The sequence below is a fragment of the Lachancea thermotolerans genome, assembly GCF_000142805.1.
Source record: "Lachancea thermotolerans CBS 6340 chromosome E complete sequence".
NCBI classification, from domain to species: domain Eukaryota; kingdom Fungi; phylum Ascomycota; class Saccharomycetes; order Saccharomycetales; family Saccharomycetaceae; genus Lachancea; species Lachancea thermotolerans.
In genome coordinates, this window is record NC_013081.1 from 742,882 (window position 1) to 762,548 (window position 19,667).

Sequence of the window (19,667 nt, forward strand, 5' to 3'; positions counted from 1 at the left end):
GAGCAGCATAGTATTTACAGTTTACACATGACGGTTGTAAAAATATCAGGCAAAGGAGGGGTCAATATCCTTTCCCTGAATGTATATGTCGGCCTCATGTTTGATGCGATCAATAAAGGCCCCATACAAAGAATAATACTTGGTAAGGTCTTTGAAAACAGGCTTCAAATCAGCAAAGTAGCCAACCTTTTTCAGCAACTCCTCGTTTTGAACGCTAGACAATTCTGTTTCAGAAGATTCTTTGAAACTGGAGACTATTATGTCACCTAGCACTTTGAGGGAACTCTTGAAACTTGATACGGATATCAGCTCCTGTGGTTGACTTTTGTCGGTGATTTCCGCTGAAATTATTACAATCGATCTGAGTTGCTCGAAGCAGTTTAAAACTTTTTGCAAATTTGTTTTAACAGTCTTCAGATCTTTGATGTCCACAACAGTCTTAGTGCTCTCTTGGTTATTCTTCTTTATTTCCGTGAGTTGCTTGTTGACGCCTGCGATGTCGTCCTTCAAGTTCTTGACCGAATTTCCCAAAGTTTCGAGGTAGTACTCCAGCTTAGTTGTACCCTCTGCTTGCGAGTACGAGGTTGAAAAGGAAAGCAGCTCGGTGGGCTTCCGGAGCTTATCTATAGTCGATCCCAACTCTCTTGTGAGGCAATCAGTGTAAAGATCAAGTTTTGAGAGTAGGGTGGTGGAAATTGATTGGAGTTCACTGATTGGCATGTTCTCTGCGGAAAGAAGTATGTCCAGATATGCGTGAGGGACGAACTCCTCATCAAAGAACATTTTCAGTAGCTCATCCTCGGTACACATTGGGGTCCTCGCCTTATTAGGGCCTGCGCCCGAGCCGAACAATAACGCGTATGAAAAGTCAAATCAGTTGTAATGAGGGTCACGGAGGACGAGGATGCTAAGTTCAACTTCAATTCGCTAGTAAACTGCACAGAGCCCTCCGCTACCAACAGCGAGAGTTCTCTGTTGGTCATCCAAAGGGGCGTATGCCGAGATTTTGGTTTCCTGGGAAACCAGAAAGGTTGGGTTCTGGATAGTGCCCGAATCTAAATCAACATGAAAAGCTGCCGAGGAATCGAGGTCCGAAGAGGCAAAAAGTCTCTGTGATTGAAAATGTAGAGCAGTGACAGGCGAACCTTGATTCCAACAAATGCTATCAATGGCCTTGCTGGGCATTCTAAGATCCCACTGTGCCAGAACACCATTCGCATAGCCAGCGTATAGGAAGAGCGGAGATTCCGTAGAAGAAGTAGAACATTGAGAGTTGGACGTTAACGACCAACATGCCGACATGAACTGATTAGGAAGTTCGAGCAATTGTTCTTTCGAATACAAGTCGTGGCAAGAAATTGTTCCTGATTCATGCCCCGCTAAAACAATTTTTCCCGTTGTACCAAACTCAAGATGCTTATCGTCGCTCGCTGTGGTTGCGTGCCCCAATAGCACCATAGCGTTTATAGCGTCGGTCCGATTAGAACTTCTTGCAAATGTATGAATAGCTTCTCCGCTTCCACACTCCCACAGCTTAACCGTGCCATCTTTGGAACCCGACAAGACATTACGACCTCGGTCAACAATGGCACTTGTAGTAATAGACCCTTTGTGCCCCTTTAAAGTTCGGGGGTTGCTTCCGTCTAAAACAGACCAGACCTTCAGCTGCATATCCATCGAACTGCTGAGAACAACCTGGCCGCTAGGGAAGAACTTCACGTCGGTGATCTCGGCCTTGTGGCCTTTGAGAATTTGGATCTGCTCTCTTTGACTATCATGGACTGAGACTTCACCAGCGGTATTGCCTATAGCGTACAAGCAAGTACCATCCTTTTGAAAGACATCTACCGAAGTGAAATCGGGTGAGCCCAGCTCTGCAGCAGATGAATAGTTGTCGTGAGCTGTTTGAAATTTGCAGTGGTGGCTACCGAGCCTGGCTTCAAATGTTCGACGACCAGTCTGCTTGAAAGAATTGCCCGTACCGGCATCAAACACCAATACTTCCTCTTGAAGCTTGACTTTTACACGAAATTCATCCACCTCGTAGGCCGAAGGCTCAACATTCACGTAAAATGAATCTTCGGCAAGCACTCCATTTTGAACATCCCGGATACAATCCACGAAGTCCGGTTGGATGTTGTAATTAATTAGCGGCGACATCTGTACAAGGTTAACCAACAGCCTGCCTTTGAAGCTGTTTCTAAGATCTGTTAAGGTTCATTATGCTCCTACTATCATTCATCGAAGGTTTTGTAGCCTAATACGAATTAGGGCAATGAAGGCAACATGTCGCCTGTCAACAGATTTCCAGTCCAGCCTGTAGCACAAGCCACTCACAAATATTGCAAATTGAATCTTCCATTCTGTTTGAACTCAAGTTAGTGCGGCACTGCCGTTTTGAGGAATTGTCAAATTATAAGATACTCAGCGGAAGCGCTTCCGGGTGTATCTCGTTGAACGCACATCGAGGGTCAAGCCAGATGCTTCGGTAGTCTGACTAAACCAGTCGCACATTCCAATTAAGAAACGTCACTGGAGGGGTCAAAAGGTGTGCTTTCTAGATGTTTTGTTTTACGCACCTTATTGAACGCGACGCGTAAATATTTTTTTTATGAGCAGAATCGCGATAATAAAAACGATCATCTTTGCCACTGCATCTTCCCAACCCAAAAATACGCCCGTAGCGTACCAGTAGAATACTAGCATCTCGACAGAACATCCCAATACTTTCAGCTGGCCATGTCCGATACTAATTTGACGCAAGGTGAGCTACGCGGTATATTCACCACAGAAGAGAAGTATCACAACGCGACCGGGGGCATTTACCAATGCGTGAGGACGAGGAAGAATGATCCATCTAATCATGCCAATAGAAAGAACCTTATAGTTGTTTCTGATGGGATGCATAGGGTCAAAGCTCTTCTGAGAAATGAAGCGGTGCAGAAAGCGCAAGATGCAGAGCTCCACAGTGGCGATATCTTCCGACTGACTAGGGGCGAGCCTGCGATCGTCAAAGAAAAGAAGAAATACGTGTTGCTCATTGATGATTTGGAGATTATACAGTCCCGTGCAGAGATCCAAAATCCCAATTGCGAGCTCATTGACAACTACCTGATTGCTCATCCTGACGAGGTTTTCTCGTCTGAAGAAAGCGCCCCCGCACAAGGTTCTTCGTTTACGGGAAGGCAACAACAGCCCCAACAACCACAAGCACAGAACTTCCAGAAGCCACAGCAGTATGCCCCTCAAGCGCAGCAGAACTATAACAATAGTAACAACTTCTCATCGTCCCAAAAGAGCAGACCTATTTTTGCAATTGAGCAGCTTTCACCCTATCAAAACATGTGGACAATCAAAGCACGGGTATCTTTCAAAGGTGATATCAAGACCTGGAGTAACCAGAGAGGCGAGGGCAAACTGTTTAACGTCAACTTACTCGACAACTCTGGTGAAATTAGAGCTACTACGTTTAGTGAAAACGTTGACAAGTTCTACAATCTTCTCCAGGAGGGTAAAGTTTATTACGTTTCGAAAGCGAGGATCCAACCTTCGAAGCCGCAATTCTCAAATCTGGCTCATCCATATGAATTACAACTGGATCGTGACACAGTTGTTGAAGAGTGCTTCGACGATGTGGATGTTCCCAAGATGAATTTCAGCTTTGTTAAACTCAACACTATGGAGTCTCAAGAAGCAAACTCGATAGTTGACGTGATCGGAATAATAAGAACTGTCAATCCTCCTTTCGAGATCACATCAAAGGCAGGTAAGAGATTTGACCGCCGTGATATTATTCTGGTCGATGACTCCGGTTACTCAGTAAACGTCGGCCTATGGGGCCAGCAAGCATTGGAGTTCAACTTACCTGAGGGGTCTGTAGTCGCAATAAAGGGGGGTCGCGTTACTGACTTCAATGGCAAGGGCTTATCGATGGGCTTTAACAGCACTATGCATCCCAGCCCTGAAGTCCCAGAGGCTTACGCAATTAAGGGTTGGTACGATTCTGTGGGTCGCAATGCACAATTCCATTCCCTGAAGCAAGAGCCAGGAGCAGGTGGCGGCAATGCTGCTAGATTTATAGCTAACCGAATTTCAATCGCTAAAGCGCAAGCAGATAATTTAGGCATGAGCGAAAGAGGGGATTACTTTAGCATCAAAGCTGCTGTGTCTTACCTGAGGGTAGATAACCTTGCTTATCCCGCGTGTGCCAACGAAAATTGTAACAAAAAAGTGATTGAAGAACCGGACGGAACCTGGAGATGTGAAAAGTGCGATGCTAACCACCCAGAGCCACAGTTTAGATACATGCTAACTGTGTCCGTTTTGGACGAAACAGGGCAAATTTGGTTGACTTTATTCAATGAGCAGGCCGAGCAGCTGCTAGGAGTTGATGCTAATTCGATGGTTAAATACAAAGAAAGTGACCCAAGTAAGTTCGCGAGGATTACACAGAAAATTCAGATGAATCAGTATGACTTCAGGGTGAGAGCGAGAGCTGACAACTACAACGATGAAACGCGTATAAGGTATACGGCAGCCAACGTCCACAATTTGAGGTTTGGAGCAGAGGCCGAATTTTTGGCAGAGGAATTGGGAAAAGTGTTTTTGAACTGAAAACCCTTTCCAAATTTTGTATATTTTCTCTTTAGTCTATGCGGAAGTAATACTTATTGTTTAAAGTTTGGGATGTTTATATATTTAATCAGATCCAGCTGACCAAGCCTGAAAAACAAGCTACACTATACAAAGTAATGAATTGTCATTTTAATGAAGGTTATTAAGCGACGCAGATCCATCAAATCATGCAAGTACTGTTACGAACATAAGCTGAAATGCAATAAGCAGTCTCCCTGCAACAATTGTGCTCGACTAGGGATCACGAACTTCTGTGTTTATGGCTTCAAAAAAGACGAAGTTGATGCCAAACCTTTGAGCTCAACTGAAACGTTCAAGCCAAAAGATCAAGTGTTGAAGACTTCGTCGACCCACCCCAAGACAAAGCCGTACTATCCCTACCTGTCAGGTGCAAATGCGGAGGAAGTTCTGTCAAACCGTCATCAAGCTCATAAAAACCCAACAGATGCTTGCATGAAAAGGAATGAAGTTACTAATTTCAACAAGTTTGATGTGAAGTGTATGTCAGTTGAGGAGGTCGCATCTTTAATTCCCCCAAGCCAAGCATCAACCTTTCTTGTGGTAGATGTGTACTTCCACAAAATTCATCCAATCATACCTGTTCTTGATCGCGAAGAGGTTTTTCGGCAGATCGAAGAGGTCTACAGTCAAATTCGCCTCCAAAGAACGATTTGCGTCTCAAGCTCAATTACGGTCTTTGCTATTCTCTTCAGCGTGGCTTATTCTAACGTTGCGGAGGGCCAGATCCCAGATCTTTTACTCTGCGAGAAATACTTCTCAGCATTCCAGGCGCTCTTAAACATCAACTGCTTTCCTTATAGGCCCTCATTAAATGCGGTGCAAGGTCTTTTGGTTACAAGCTTTGTAGTTGACCCTAACATGGTGGAAACTTTGGGCATATCCGCAACGCTGCTCCGACATGCTCAGCAGATTGGGGTGCATAAGCTCAAGGTACCTTCTGGCAGCACTAGAAACGAAATTGTGCGAACTTTATGGCATTTTTTACTGTATTTTGAGGGTTCCTCATCGGTGGTAGCTGGACTACCATTTCTTAGCAGCCAGCAATTGTTTAACTTGGTAAATTTGCCAAAAGAGGGCGACGCTTTGGAACCGTCTCATGCTGCATTTGCGAATGGTCGATTCCATATAAACAACATGTTCAGAAAAATAATGAGCTACAAAGATGAGGGTATTGTACCAGCTGGCAGCTCAATGCTTGAAACCAAAAGAGAAGCTAATTCTCTCAATGATAAAGTCGAAGGGCTGTGTAAGATTATTGAGGAAACGAACCACGAGCACGCCATTTACTTTGTGAGTACGTTGAGAATATTTCTACTTAGAGCCCATCTTAGGTTCAAGGCCCTTGTCACCGAGAAAAAAAAAGCCGCCCAGGTACGACCGGAGAAGAAGCAGAATGTGAGGTTTTTCAATGATGCAGTTGGAAAAGTCTTGAACTCCGGAAGTTCAATGGATGGGGAAACTGCGGAGTTATCTATCATCCTGCTTTCCTACACCCTTCGGAGGCTTGTATCGAGTAGCTGTACCAAGTTTTCCTGGTACAGCAAAGGATCAACAGTCATGCAATATCTTTTCATTCTTGTTAAAGATATCTACCAGTCTCCTGAAATGGCTTACGACTTTTCCAGGCCAGACTTTGAAGTGCCTATTGTTCTTTCTCAAGACATACTCGAGTGTTCAATTGCCGATCCAGTATATTTCAAGGTCGCTTTGGTTGAGGAACTTTTGAAACTTTTGGAAATGAAACTTGTTCCCCTCTGGAGTGACGAGGATCTTAACATTTTCAGACTGGTGCGTTGTATCAAGGAAAGAGTTTGGGAGCTTAACAGCTTTATGATAGAAACCAACCGACACCGCTTCCAACCAATTTACGCCTGTAGTCTGTTTCAACACTGTGCCGCGAACTTAGAGTCCATGAACAGCTTTAATTTTGAAGAATGCATGAAGCAGTGGGAGCTAGATAAGATAACTTTTGACTCCGAAAGAATCTTGAACTGTTTATCCGATTTTTAGCCTTAAACATTATTGAATATTTGATATCATATTTCTCTACCTTAATTGATTAAATGTGCTTAGAAGTGCGGACGCAGCATGCGCTTGTGGTCTGGGCTTGTCAAAAAGCTTCCAGTATCTGAGGGTTTCATCACCTGCTCCAGATACTATGGTTGTTCCGTCTGCCGAAAGTGTCATGTGTAAAACACGGAAGCTATGCCCTTTGAGGATGGCAATAGGTTCAGCATTCACCCCATCCCACAGCGTTAGGTTGTATTTAGAGTACCCATGCGAAGTTATGATTTCATTTGTATTGCGGGACCATATCATGTTACAAACTTGTGAGGCGGTGTCCACGTCATGGAGCTTTGTTGATGTTCTGACGTTCCATATCTTTAACCTCTTATCAGCTGTTCCTCCACCCGTAGCCAAGACCCCGCGTCTATGTGGGGACCAAGCCATAGCCTTGACGGCTGCTGTGTGCTCAGCAAGTGTGAGAATGGGTTTTCTGGACGTTCCATCGTAAACAAAAACGACGTTGTCATTCCCACCAGATGCTAATTGATTTTCGTCAACATTCCACTTCAATCCACATACCTCCTGCTTGTGCGTGCGGATTTCTTCGAAACATGGCTCGGGCGTCCTAACGTCTCTGTGCAAAATCCTCCGGTCTCTGCTTCCCGATGTCAGAATATGATTATTCCAAGAGAGACATGCGACGCGATCGATATGACCTGGTATAGTTCGTATGCACCGCTTCTTCTCGACATCAAAAATTTTCACGAGCCCGTTTGCTTGACCCACAGCCAGGTGAGAGCCAGCTCCTACCCAGCTCAAACTTGTATAATCGTCGTCGGTTTTGGCAAGTTGAGCCACTTCATTTGTATTATTGTTTGTCAGAAAGATAGATTTACCTAACGCAACTGCAAGCATGTCAGCGCTGGACCAGTCAACGAGATCATAATAGAAATCGTCAGCTAGTGAGGGCGCGTCAAGAACCCTGAAGGGGATTTTTGAAATTTGCCGTACCTTTTTGCTTGGGGATAGAAGTAGTTTTTTTGAGTCAGGTCGTACTGGTGATGCTGAACTGGAATACTGACTTTGTAGCAGCGAAGCTGCCGATGGTCTCGACGCTTTCTTTTCGCAGTACGTTAGCAAGCTAGCGCCTCGCATACTACTGCTGCTGGGCTTTGAGTGATTTTCGAAAGTAAGGCGCCGTGGAGTTGCAGGGCTTGATGGAGAAGGCGACAACAATGCGTCCCTTCCAGATGCCTCCTGGGACCTAGGGGGCGTAGAAGGCTCGCGGTAAGGAAAGGTAGCAGTATACTTAATCCTCTCGATACTGTCTTCGTTCTCGTTGGAAGCTTCGCATAGTTTCTCTCCAAACAATTCATTCTTCAAAACAGCATCGAATGTTTCATGCGCTTCTTGTTCCCTTCTTACTTCTAAGTGATTGTCTGAATCGGAGGGAACTAGCCTTGGCAGTTGGGACGAACCAATAGAGATAACAGACTTCAAATCCATGTTAGTTCTGTTGGGGAGAAACCTATCAGTGTAGCCGCCATTGCTAGATCGCGGTCTCCTCAAGGGCGAGGAGTTCACAGAAGTTAATGATGAGGATGAAGATGTGTCTCGTTTTGTTATGCGGTTGCCGCTCTGGACCCTTGACTTTGCAGGAGAAGACGATGGTGTATTACTTATGAAGGGGTTCCTCATTTCCTCTGACATTATTTGGTTCAAGCAGGCGAGGGTGGGCCGTGATATCTTGTCAGAGTCAGGCGTTTTGTGGAAAAGCTGTGAGGAAGAAAGAAGTTCGTCCTCAGCTCTGATCACACATTACGTATGAGGGTCAGTCCAGTGCTATAAGTTGGATGAAGCTGGGTAAGATAGCAGCCTCATGATGCATGCCCGTAGATCACTATTTAGCCTCAGTCAGCCATTTTTATGCCAGTTTTTGAGCACTAAAATACTCTCGTAGTCAAGTGGTACAACAAATCGATCTACGGCTATCTCGTTGCCTCTAACGTCATAACGTTCGCGACAGCGAAGATCAATCCTCACTTCTTCAGCTTGGTCCATTTCTTGCTGCTGTTCTAATTGCCCAACCTGATCGAATTCGTCTTCTTTCTCTCTATACTCAATATTCTCCTCGACCTCTTCAAAATCAGGCGCTAAGGCACTCCATTTGGGAGATATCACTAACGACCAAATATATACATTGCCAGTCTCTAGCCCATTGCTAGCGATGCACATATTGTAAAAGTTCCAGTCGATATCTAGCAACTCTTCATCTGTGCCTTCTAGTACACGGACGAGAGTACCCGTGCTCGTCTCCCACAGATAGAGGTCATGGGCAGAAGACCCATGGGTTGAGGCCACCAAGTACTCGGCGGAATTGCTGCTAAAGAATATGCTATTCCATTGGAGCTTGTTAATCACATCCTGGTATTTATGCTCCAACGTGAAATTTATTTCTTTAAGATCGTCGCTGACCGTTACCAAGTATTGGCGGATTGTTCGATCAGACGAGTTTATTGCCATTCTGTCTCCAGACTGTGACATAATTATGTGTTTTGCATTCGTTGGTGCAAACCGGTACGAACATACTAACTCGGTTTTTTCGCCGTCAACTAAGTAGGCTTTCAACCATCCTTTTGATGTGCCAGTAATAATTACGCTTGTGTGCTTTGGATGGCTGCAAACGACCAGAGTGTAACCATAGTCTCGCTCTTTCTGATCTCCTTCCTCTTCAGGTTCTTGTAGCTCAGTAGAAGCAAGAAGTTCTCGTGCATGCGGAACATCTTCAGCGAAGTCCACGACAAAAGCATGCGTTTCCTCGTACACGGTCACGACACACTTCCATTCACTTAGGAAAGTCCATTGGCATGTCCAGGGCGAAGAGCCGAACTTCACTTGACGAAAAGGCTCGCCCGGCGTCTTCATATCCCACAACTTGACGAACCAATCTCGAGAGCTCGTCAGCACATAGCGCCCACTTCTTGACCATGCGATTGACTGGATAGATCTGACGTGTGCTCCACTTGTGCCTCCTAGCATAGCGATCGGTTTTGTTGTGTCCATGTCATAGATCATTACCGCTCCATTAGAGCACCCCATGGCCAAATAATCACCAGCATAAGAAAACTGGACGCAGCAAGTGTGAAATGGCGTCTCAAATGTCTGTGTGAGCCTTTCCGGATACTCTTTCAAGACAGAGAATGGATCCTGTAACAAGAGGTTGGCCATTGTAGGTTTTACGTATAATCGGCTTCTTATGAAAAAGACATGTAGCTATTAAAAGTTTTTATCTCGACAAATTACACATAACCGTAAACATAGCCAAAACACTCAACAAAATGAAGCTATTTACGTGCTTGCTCCAGTTGAGTGCGCTCCTTCTCCTTACACCATTCGCTAATGCTTTCTACTATTACAGCAGTGGTGGAGAACGTAGGTGTTTCCACAAAGAATTGCCCAAGAACACGTTGTTGCAAGGGAAATATAGCGTCCAGACTTATGATGATAAAGCGAAAGCGTATGTCACACCATCGAGAGATCAACTGTCGGTAGTTGTCGAAGTCGAGGAGATATTTGATGACAATCATCGTGTTATGAATCAAAAACTTGCAGCTCAGTCTGAATTCACCTTCAATGCTCATGATTCAGGAGAGCACAAGATTTGCATACAGCCCCAATCAACAGGATGGTTGGCAAAAGTTAAGACTAAGGTTGACATTGAGTTTCAAACTGGATCCGACGCTTCGCTGGACTCTAAGGGTAAGAACACCATGCAATCTTTACAGAGCAAGATTAAGGTTTTGAATGATAGAGTTGAGGAAATCAGGAGGGAGCAAGAATTGGTCAGAGAGCGTGAGGCTATGTTCAGAGATGTCTCCGAGTCTGCTAATTCTCGCGCCATGTGGTGGACTGTTTTCCAGGTAGTTGTTTTGGCAGGCACTTGCGCTTGGCAGCTAAGGCACCTCCGTACGTTCTTTGTAAAGCAGAAGATTTTGTAAAGGCTAGTTATGGAAAAGCAATTATCTAGGCTTTTAGTTGTGAAGCCTGCTTGAAATTACTTCGCAGACCAATTTTAGTATTTGGCTTGCTTGATTTATCAAATAGTTGACAGGTTGGATTTTGACGTTAGCTTAGTTGTAATGCTAGAAGACGTATATATTTCTTGACTTTTGAACCAACTCCTCGTCAATCGACGCCGGGTCTATGCCAGATGCAGGTGGAGCGGAGAAGTCAAACTGAAGCGGCTCGTTGTTAGAAAACGCACTCTGTAATTCTCTCGAAGACTGGCCTTCATTTGCCTTACGGGCGGAACTTTGGTCACTTTCTTTGGCAAACGCAGCCAGCGATGTCTGCGCTGGAGAGTTAGCCTTTCTTGCTCCGAGCTGCTGGCTGAAGTTAAAACTTGGAGTAGTTTTAGTGTTCATGGAACTAGCAGGTTTTGTTTCTGTTCCTTCTTCAGACACCCCAGCAGCCATTTTTCCGGTGCTATTGGCTGAATTTGCATTTCTGCTGCTCTTGTCAAAAGACATAGCTAGCGCGGGATAAGAGAAGCCGAATGAAGATTTGGGTACAACAGGGGCATCAGTCTCCTGCAAATGGGGTACAGATCCGAGGGGCTTGGAAGATTCTGCCCCCGGAGACTTCTTCGCAGAAACTGTGGTGCGAAGTGATGATGCTTTCGCAGGCCGATACTTGGTGAACTGCTGATTGGTTGGTTTTTCGGTAGTCTCGGCTTCTTTGTTCTCGTTATTTTGAATCTCACTCAAGGCTATGGAATGGGCAGGCGAACTCGCACCATTGGCCTTTGAGGGTGTGTGTGGGACAAACCTGTCGCTTTCAGGGTCTCTCCGGTACCTCTTGAACTCTGATACGCGCGTTGAATACGGATTTGCAAGCCCTGAAGCTTCAGATTTTGCCTCTCTTGAATCTAACAAAGATATAAGAGCAGAGGCCGTGTTGCTCATTTTGTCTGATGATGTACTAAAGGCATCTGCTCCCGAGCTTTCGAGGCCAGCAGTGTTTTTTTGCGCAAGTATAGCATCAGTGGTACTGTGTCTGTACGAACAAGACCTGTATGGTGACGGCAGGCTCGAGTAATCAAAAACCCGGCTCTTCCTTGAGCCCGCGGATACAACACTTCGAAGGGAGGTGTTCGCTGTGGAAGCGAACTCATCATATTTTGGCCTGAACGAGGGAGCCTTCAACGATGCTTCGCGAACGGAAGAAGGCTTCAAGACTGCAGAAGATAGCTCAGAAGAGTTATTCCCCGCCATAAGGGCATTCTGAGTATCTTCTACCAGCGATGCACTCTTGCTCCTTTTAATAAGAGATAGGACGCCTTCATATTCAATCTCACTCAAGGGCTCGTCACCTTTTTCGCGAAAAAACTGTGCCAAAGTCAAGTTTGGCAATTTGGCTTCCTCCGTGTCTCCTAGATTGTTGTCATTGGAGTTAGGTTCTAGTTTTGCATTCATTACTACCCTCCCAGGTAAATCCACAGTGTCTCGGCTATAAAAACCGCCTGGCCCGTTAAACGTGGCAACGCCGAGAGAAGTACTACCATCCGCCGGCTCTTGTACACGCGAATCACTTGAGAAGTATGATTTAATTTTCGACAGAAGCGAGCTTCTCTGGAAACTGGACGTTAATAAAATGACTTCTTTGAAAAGTTCAGAGGAAGATGAAACATACACTTCTATTTGATTTTTTGGAAACTCTAGCGTACGGCGCTTGATTGCCTCGCCCTAACGTGCTCCGACTCTCAGCTTTCATTGGCATGCCGGCGTAAGAAGCAAAAGATCATCTCAGTTCTTGAGATTTTTTAGCGCGTAACAAGTTAGTGAAAAAAATTGAACAAAAATTAAAAAGAAGGGGCGAGCTGGGAATTGAACCCAGGGCCTCTCGCATGCTTGTGATTTGTAACTCGAGTGTAACTCAAATTTCGCCCAAAGCGAGAATCATACCACTAGACCACACGCCCTACTTATTTGTTGAAAAGATAAACATTTTTATCTGTTATATAATATCTGTATAGTCATCTGATATCAAAAAGGCTATGGTCAGTGGTAGCGTGACAGCACGTACATCAATGAATCTTCGTAGGTATCACTAACAAGAGTCTGTGCTCCTCTACTCTCCTATTCGAAACACTGGCATTTGGAACAAATAACTGAGGCGCGAATTTTTTGCTATCAAGTAATGGTGGTACTTGTTTGAGATTAGAACCTGCAAACATGTATGTTATTTAACGAAAAGCTGTCCTTTCTGCTATAAACATAAACCAATATTAACTTACAGTCTCACTGTGACATTTCAAAAAGAAATATTCTCCATTTAGCTTCCAGGCGTCACGACATTAATCAGTTCTAAGTGAAGACGTGTTTATACTGTACTTCTCTACAGACCAGTGGCATCTACGCGAGTTTTCAAAATTATTTTCACAGTAGCTTAATTGACTCAGGCGATGACGAAATTCGAAGAGATCAAAGTAACCATTGTGAGACAGCGCGAGATTCTGAAGTTTAGTGCACAACGCGCATTGCCGAATACTGTCGTGCCTTAAACCCCTTGACCCATAAAAATGATAAATGTGTTACCTCGAAATACTATCAAAACGCAGAATACCAAGAGCCCTCAATGTTTAGGCCCTCGAATGCTAACTTTGAAACGAGCTTCTCTTTCATGCACCATGTAATAACTTCTGAAATTTCCGACATTGATAATAGCTGTGAGTTCTTTCCTGCCAATCTACGAAGCGTTATCCCAGGATTGAAGCAGATCTCCTGTAAAACCAACGCCACCACTTTCCTCCAAATTTCCTTACGAATGCAACCCTCAGAGTCTACCCAGATACGCGAGTGTGGCTCTCCAACCGGGATTGGACCGTGTCCTTTGAAAGGCAACTCAACTGTTGTTTTAGTAATCAATAATGGAGGCGTTAAAGCACCAACTTCATATTTGCGAGTTGAATAATGCATTTGTATTTCCTGAGGCAGAAGTGGAACCTCAGCGATACCAATTTTATTCGAGTTCATTAAATCAATCAAGACTAATGCAGCGTGATTCTTTATCTCTTCGTTGAGTAGTACGCCCTTTTGATCGTTTAAAAATATGAATAGCTGCGCTCTGTAATTGACTGCGGACTTCAAGAAAGCGTCGTCACCTTTCTTGTTCAAAAAATCTAGAACAGAATCTGATAGCTGCAATTTTGATTGCCCGATAAACAATACTTGCTTCTCCTTGGCCATTTCAAGTATAGTTTTGTCCACCTCATCTCGAGAAAAGCGCTCCAAAAGCTTAATGCCTTCTAAATCTCTAGCACTTTTATCAATCAGTATCGATCTAATAATAGCTCTCAATTCATCGTCAACCGGGAAGGAAAGCTCCTTGTCCCGCGCTACATAGGTGTAGCACTTTCTTAGTAGACCTGTCTCACGCTGAACCATAGAGGATTGATCAGGGTTATTTGCGCAGGCACTGCTGCTTGGCTCTTTAACTATAGTCAAATTTCTTAAGTTTTCCTCATGGCTCTTGAAAAGTGTAATCGATTGCTTTGAACGCTCTTGGTCAGAGTTCTCCCATAACTCAACTAACTTAGGGAGTTCAAGCTGCTCGACATCTTCCATAGTTACTCTCTCATCCTTCATTGCATCAACAATGACTTTACGCCACTTCTCTAAGAGTCCCTTCCAACCTCCATGGCCCATTCTTATTCTCCGAGCCGTCCACTGCTTCTTAAGATTACTAATTGAATTGTTGGGAAATAGCTTCGTTATGAGATCCCACATGATTTGTCCTCTCAAACTTTTTGTTATAACGGCGGACATAATAAGAGCGCGGACTCCCGCTTTTGTGCCCACGTTGTAGCGCGGGGAATGAACACTATCACCAGACTTATACTGAGCCATGTTGTTCTCCACTAAAGATTGGCGATTTGTGGAGGAATCGTCAAGGCCAGCATTCAGTTTTTTTACGGGTTTCTTCGACGGCCGTGAAGCTTTTGTGCGCCTTCCACTATTTGATCTATGTTCGAAATTTTTAATTCTTTCAGCAGACTTCTTACCGCGATGAAATCTATCTCGTTGCGTCTGGTCAAAAAAGTATATGTCTGTATTTTGTATGACATCTCTGAAATACGACTTTTTGCTGTCTTTCTCGTTCACCAAAAATTTGGAAATTTCTTCGGAAGAAACATTAGGCAAACACATTAGGCGCCGACCACTTGATTGATCAACCTTTAATACGAGTTTTTGAGTGGCCCTCAATAGCTCAACATCCCCCCTAATCGTTTTTTTATCTAAAGTTGTTTTAGATTCCATAAGCTTAGTCACATCGTCGAAAAACTGATCTCGGAAAAAGGTGACACCGCCGTTTCGTTTGACAGCTTCTAAAATGGCACGTTGGCGCTGCAGTGACTTCAAGGAGCCCGCTGAGAAGCCGCCAATATTAAGAATGGCTTTTTGCTTCTCAGCCTCACCGCCCTCGCTAACTGTGACACCTGCTTTTTCCAAGCTGCTCGTTGCGCCTGGCCTTGAACCTTCATCAAGCGGTCCCTCCAGTGCCCCTTGTATTTCTTGCTTAACTTTTTTGACTGTTCCATTGTCATTTACCTCGGTTTTCAACTGCTTTCTTTTTCTCCCTCGAGGTGCTGCGTTTTGGTTCGCAGGAACCTTGAGATCCCCGTTCCAAAAAAAACGGTCAGAACCTTCTGTGTGAATAAACCTGATGGTATTACTCAAAGGCGAGAAGTTTTTGAGACTTAATTCTTGTAATGTCGCGTGCTGGCCCTTGAGCGGTCTGAAAACGCCCTCGGATTCTGGCCTTTGCGCGGACACCATGTTTTGAAAATGTGATTTAGTGAAAAGTCTGTAAAACTTCTTTTTACCTTCAAAATCATAAGCTCTAACAAGTCCAAATCCGTTGCCAACATCGTCATCTTTCCCAACCGTTTCAATGTAATACTCGCTACATTTAGTAAAGGAGCGCTTATAATCGCTGCCGCTAATCAAATTCACAGCCTGCATAGAAGAAAGACCAGTCTTACCGTGGTTGTCAACAAGTGCGAATGTCTGATTTTGAAATGGAAAGAAACGATTTAAGAGAAAGGTTCTTCTTTCGGGTTTCATTTCGTCCTCAACAACTAAGTTTCTCTCTTGCAACGCTTGTGTTGCGTTCTCGTTACCATATATCTCATTTTCGTCGTCCTCCTCACCCATGACGCTTTCTGCTGTCGGTTTCCCATCTGTGTCCTCACCTCCATCCGTCTCATCCTCAAAATCATTGGCAGATCTATCCTCTGGGACATAATCCCTGAGGAATTTGACGCAACGTATCTTAACCGTGGGGCTTGAAGGCGATACCACCAATACCTTCTTGAGGTAGCCCATTTCATCTAGAGAAGAAATAGCAGCGATAAAAGACTTTGAAAGACGCTTGTCTTTATCAAACTTCAGTTCTCGTTTCAGATCAATAAGCTGCCGTACTCCGTTTTTTGAGTTTTTGACAACGTCTACAATTTTGGGTAGACTATCACGCATGCTTGTATAACTTTTTGAAGGCTCTTTGCCATCAACAAACCGAAAAAACTTCAAATTTTTGACGACATGGCCTTTGTAAATTGTCTGAACCCCGCTGACTAGGTTTCCTAGCTTTTTTATGCGACCAGTTATGCTCCTAGGATCTTGAGAGGTTACTTGAGCAAGATCCATTGTATTAATGCCCTTTTCTTTAGTCTTGGCAATTTCAACTAGGAGGTCGAATGCTAACCCACCCACCAAGCACTCCTTCTTGCGGTAACCTGTCAGGAACATGTAAAGTCTGTCCTCCGAGATGGTGCACTTCACCCCTTGGACATCTTCATAAAAATCGTTGTAATTCGAGACCTCTAAAACCTCCCCCTCCTTTGTTATCGCAGTTTCTGGATGCGAGTCGAAACAGCGCAAAATAAATAACTTCATTCTTTCATCAGGCTTATTGGTCAACTCTGTAACTAAATCCCAGAACCCTCCAAGGGTTATCTCTGCAAATAAGTTAGAATATGCTCATTGGCTTCTCATTTTTGGGCACAAAGTTGCCATACTCCCCCCATTATAGGCGATCTCTTCGCATAACCGCTGAACTAGCTCATCAGGCGCGAGTAAGGCCATATTTTGAAATCAGTGGAATATCGCGCTGCAAGTTAGTTTAGAATCCCATTTTTTTATTTGGGCTAAACCTTATGCATGATGGGGTATCGTAAAATATGATTACCAATTTTTTTTTTGCTTAACTGACTCTCGAAGCAGCTATCGGTTTGCTCAACTCAATGAATCTTATATCAAGTAGTCCGTCAAATATGGAAGACGTAGAGTTGTATGTTTAGCATGCTTCTAGTAAGTTCCTAACAGTGTTTGCTAACGCAGGTAAAGGTCCCTTTCACCTGAGGCGCTGAAAGCGCTTCTGGAATTTCAACAAGAAGAGGAGGAGAGAGAAAAGAAGCTTAAATCTCTTTACGCGGATGCTGAGAAGAAGTTCGAAGAAGTCAAGGCGCAAGAAGGAATGAGGGTATTTAAAGAGGACTGGCAGCTATCGCAGTTTTGGTATGATGAAGAAACTGCTAATAATCTAGCCCAAGCTTTACTCGAGGGTGCGAATGAAAATACAGTAATTGCTATTTTGAGTGCGCCATCAGTTTACGTTGCCATATCCAAAATGTCACCTTCTTGCGTTCCAACCAAGCACATATATCTCTTCGAATATGACAAGAGATTTGAGGTCTTAGCTGGCTCGGAACATTTTTGCTTCTATGATTACACTAACCCTCTAGAGTTTCCAGCCTCACTAGATGGCAAAGTGCATAGGATACTGATCGACCCTCCCTTCTTGAATAAACCTTGTCAAACAAAATGTAAGTTACAACTGCAAGTTTTGCATTTAACCTCAGTACTAACCTTCCATCAAGTTGGCGTTACTGCGAACAAGCTGTTAGCTAAAGCAAACGATTGCGGGGAGCAAGAGCGCCGCATCATGATTAGCACAGGAGAGCGTATGGCCGAAGTTGTTTCAGAGACGTACCCGGGTACTCGAAAGACAACTTTTACCCCGTCTCATGCTAATGGGTTGAGCAATGAATTTGAGTGCTATGCTAATTTCGAATGGCGTGGATGGAAATTCAAGTAGTTCCTGACCAAATATTGCATAGCTCAGGCTGAATCCTTTCAAACGCGACTTTAGAATAGTTCTCCTATAATACGTAATAAATCGAGAACCTCTATAACCAATGCTGAACACTGGCTGAACGACACAGCGAAGCAACGTAATTATTATCTCAAGAACACATATTGAGAACTTCCCGCAGCTGTGTTTTAAGAAATTGGAAAATCTTAAGCTATACTTTAAAATAAATGTTCGGAAACCGCAGAATATGCAAATTCTATATAGCTAAAGATGCCATTGCACATTAAAAAAATCCATGTTAATTTTTAGCTTATAAAAACATAAAAACTGGCTTTTTACATCAGGTGATACATATAATGCTAATTTTTGATTCCTTTTCAAAAGAATTCTTACACTTTATTTTACTCCTCCTGTATACATTATAAACTCTGGGCAATGCGCATATTAGGCACATAATACGTATTTTATAAAACATGATATGAGAGCGTTTATGTCAAGAGAATTACGTTGCAGCCTTGGAGAATAGAGACCACTGCACTTCAATCACAGTACGCTACTCCATAGAAAGCCTCAATTTTGTTAAGCGAGATGATTTCTTCAGGCGTTTAACCTGTAGATTGATGGTTTTTTCTCGTATAATATATTTTCGTATTTCTCGAAAAATGTGGGCACACATCAACATCCTATCTTCTTGATATACACTTCTTCGCTAATTCAGACAATGGCATCGGAGGGTCAACTATCTGTGTTGTTAGTAGGCGGAGCAGGCTTTTTAGGCCTCCACCTTATTGAGAAGTTTTACAATGTGTCTCCACGTCCGAAGATTCATGTATTTGATGTGAGACCTTTGCCCGAGAAATTGTCCAAACAATTTACATTCAAAGCAGCGGACATCACAACTCATATCGGGGACTTAACATCTGAGGCGGATGTTACTCTTGCTTTGCAAAGTAGCGGAGCTAATGTTTTGGTCCATTCTGCTTCCCCAATGCACGGTTGTAGTCAGGAAATTTACGAGAAGGTAAATGTTCAGGGCACAAGAAACCTGTTATCTGTTTCCCAGAAGCTCGGTGTTCGAGCATTTGTCTACACTTCGTCTGCTGGCGTTATCTTTAATGGGCAAGATATACATAATGGAGATGAAACTTGGCCTATTCCGGAAGTCCCTATGGATGGTTACAACGAGACTAAGGCTATTGCAGAAGACATGGTTCTGAAAGCAAATAACAGATCACAAGACTTCCTTACTATAGCACTCAGACCCGCAGGGATTTTTGGGCCTGGCGACCGTCAACTCGTTCCTGGACTGAGGAGTGTTGCGAAGCTGGGCCAATCAAAGTTTCAAATTGGTGATAACAATAATCTCTTTGACTGGACTTATGTGGGAAATGTGGCTGACGCTCACGTTCTTGCTGCTAACAAACTTTTAGATCCCTCATCTTCTTCTGTTGTTTCCGGAGAGACGTTTTTTATCACTAACGATTCTCCTGCTTACTTCTGGGCGCTCGCGAGAACCGTCTGGAAAGCAGACGGGCACATTGATAAGTATAACATTGTTTTGAATAGACCGCTTGCAATTTTTGCTGGTTATCTTTCTCAGTTTTTCTCAAAATTGACAGGTAAGGAGCCAGGTTTAACTCCATTCAGAGTAAAGATTGTTTGCGCTTATCGATACCACAACATTTCGAAAGCGAAAAGGTTGCTGGGATACAAGCCCTTGGTTGATATCGAAGAGGGAATCGCAAAAACTCTCCAGTGGATGGATGAGTCCTCTTGATTTTTGCCAACGTATTAGAAGGCTTTTTACCTTCATATGACGACCTATACATAAGAAACGTTTTTATCGTATA

The 19,667-nt window shown here is 43.8% G+C and overlaps 11 protein-coding genes and 1 non-coding gene across 12 annotated transcripts, besides 1 other annotated feature; 5 read left to right on the plus strand and 7 right to left on the minus strand.

Annotated features, from left to right (window-relative positions):
* Positions 1-45: 45 nt before the first annotated feature.
* On the minus strand, positions 46-810 carry COG7 (Golgi transport complex subunit COG7; the record flags this gene model as incomplete). Its single annotated transcript, XM_002553783.1, has 1 exon — positions 46-810. One exon carries the CDS (start codon positions 808-810, stop codon positions 46-48), a length of 765 nt encoding a protein of 254 aa, XP_002553829.1.
* A 117-nt stretch (positions 811-927) lies between these two features.
* On the minus strand, positions 928-2,160 carry RPN14 (Rpn14p; the record flags this gene model as incomplete). The annotated part of the gene is made up of 1 exon (XM_002553784.1): positions 928-2,160. The coding sequence occupies one exon, from the start codon at positions 2,158-2,160 to the stop codon at positions 928-930; it is 1,233 nt and encodes a 410-aa protein (XP_002553830.1).
* A 579-nt stretch (positions 2,161-2,739) lies between these two features.
* Positions 2,740-4,614, plus strand: RFA1 (replication factor A subunit protein RFA1; the record flags this gene model as incomplete). The annotated part of the gene is made up of 1 exon (XM_002553785.1): positions 2,740-4,614. One exon carries the CDS (start codon positions 2,740-2,742, stop codon positions 4,612-4,614), a length of 1,875 nt encoding a protein of 624 aa, XP_002553831.1.
* Positions 4,615-4,767: 153 nt separating this feature from the next.
* KLTH0E08140g (KLTH0E08140p) lies at positions 4,768-6,666 on the plus strand (the record flags this gene model as incomplete). The annotated part of the gene is made up of 1 exon (XM_002553786.1): positions 4,768-6,666. The coding sequence occupies one exon, from the start codon at positions 4,768-4,770 to the stop codon at positions 6,664-6,666; it is 1,899 nt and encodes a 632-aa protein (XP_002553832.1).
* A 36-nt stretch (positions 6,667-6,702) lies between these two features.
* On the minus strand, positions 6,703-8,373 carry CDH1 (Cdh1p; the record flags this gene model as incomplete). The annotated part of the gene is made up of 1 exon (XM_002553787.1): positions 6,703-8,373. The coding sequence occupies one exon, from the start codon at positions 8,371-8,373 to the stop codon at positions 6,703-6,705; it is 1,671 nt and encodes a 556-aa protein (XP_002553833.1).
* Positions 8,374-8,577: 204 nt separating this feature from the next.
* Positions 8,578-9,891, minus strand: SWD1 (COMPASS subunit protein SWD1; the record flags this gene model as incomplete). The annotated part of the gene is made up of 1 exon (XM_002553788.1): positions 8,578-9,891. The coding sequence occupies one exon, from the start codon at positions 9,889-9,891 to the stop codon at positions 8,578-8,580; it is 1,314 nt and encodes a 437-aa protein (XP_002553834.1).
* Positions 9,892-10,001: 110 nt separating this feature from the next.
* Positions 10,002-10,661, plus strand: ERP1 (Erp1p; the record flags this gene model as incomplete). Its single annotated transcript, XM_002553789.1, has 1 exon — positions 10,002-10,661. The coding sequence occupies one exon, from the start codon at positions 10,002-10,004 to the stop codon at positions 10,659-10,661; it is 660 nt and encodes a 219-aa protein (XP_002553835.1).
* Positions 10,662-10,805: 144 nt separating this feature from the next.
* On the minus strand, positions 10,806-12,137 carry NUP60 (FG-nucleoporin NUP60; the record flags this gene model as incomplete). Its single annotated transcript, XM_002553790.1, has 1 exon — positions 10,806-12,137. The coding sequence occupies one exon, from the start codon at positions 12,135-12,137 to the stop codon at positions 10,806-10,808; it is 1,332 nt and encodes a 443-aa protein (XP_002553836.1).
* Positions 12,138-12,533: 396 nt separating this feature from the next.
* On the minus strand, positions 12,534-12,643 carry KLTH0E08250r. The gene is made up of 2 exons: positions 12,608-12,643; positions 12,534-12,569 (listed from the first exon to the last, which is right to left on the minus strand). It is a non-coding gene; the product is annotated as a tRNA-Pro (tRNA).
* Positions 12,644-13,271: 628 nt separating this feature from the next.
* Positions 13,272-16,808, minus strand: TFC3 (transcription factor TFIIIC subunit TFC3; the record flags this gene model as incomplete). The annotated part of the gene is made up of 2 exons (XM_002553791.1): positions 13,272-16,681; positions 16,742-16,808. The coding sequence occupies 2 exons, from the start codon at positions 16,806-16,808 to the stop codon at positions 13,272-13,274; spliced, it is 3,477 nt and encodes a 1,158-aa protein (XP_002553837.1).
* A 188-nt stretch (positions 16,809-16,996) lies between these two features.
* EFM5 (protein-lysine N-methyltransferase) lies at positions 16,997-17,820 on the plus strand (the record flags this gene model as incomplete). Its single annotated transcript, XM_002553792.1, has 2 exons — positions 16,997-17,013; positions 17,070-17,820. 2 exons carry the CDS (start codon positions 16,997-16,999, stop codon positions 17,818-17,820), a joined length of 768 nt encoding a protein of 255 aa, XP_002553838.1.
* A 219-nt stretch (positions 17,821-18,039) lies between these two features.
* Positions 18,040-18,166: a sequence feature (Centromere Klth0E).
* Positions 18,167-18,538: 372 nt separating this feature from the next.
* Positions 18,539-19,594, plus strand: ERG26 (sterol-4-alpha-carboxylate 3-dehydrogenase (decarboxylating); the record flags this gene model as incomplete). Its single annotated transcript, XM_002553793.1, has 1 exon — positions 18,539-19,594. One exon carries the CDS (start codon positions 18,539-18,541, stop codon positions 19,592-19,594), a length of 1,056 nt encoding a protein of 351 aa, XP_002553839.1.
* Positions 19,595-19,667: the final 73 nt, after the last annotated feature.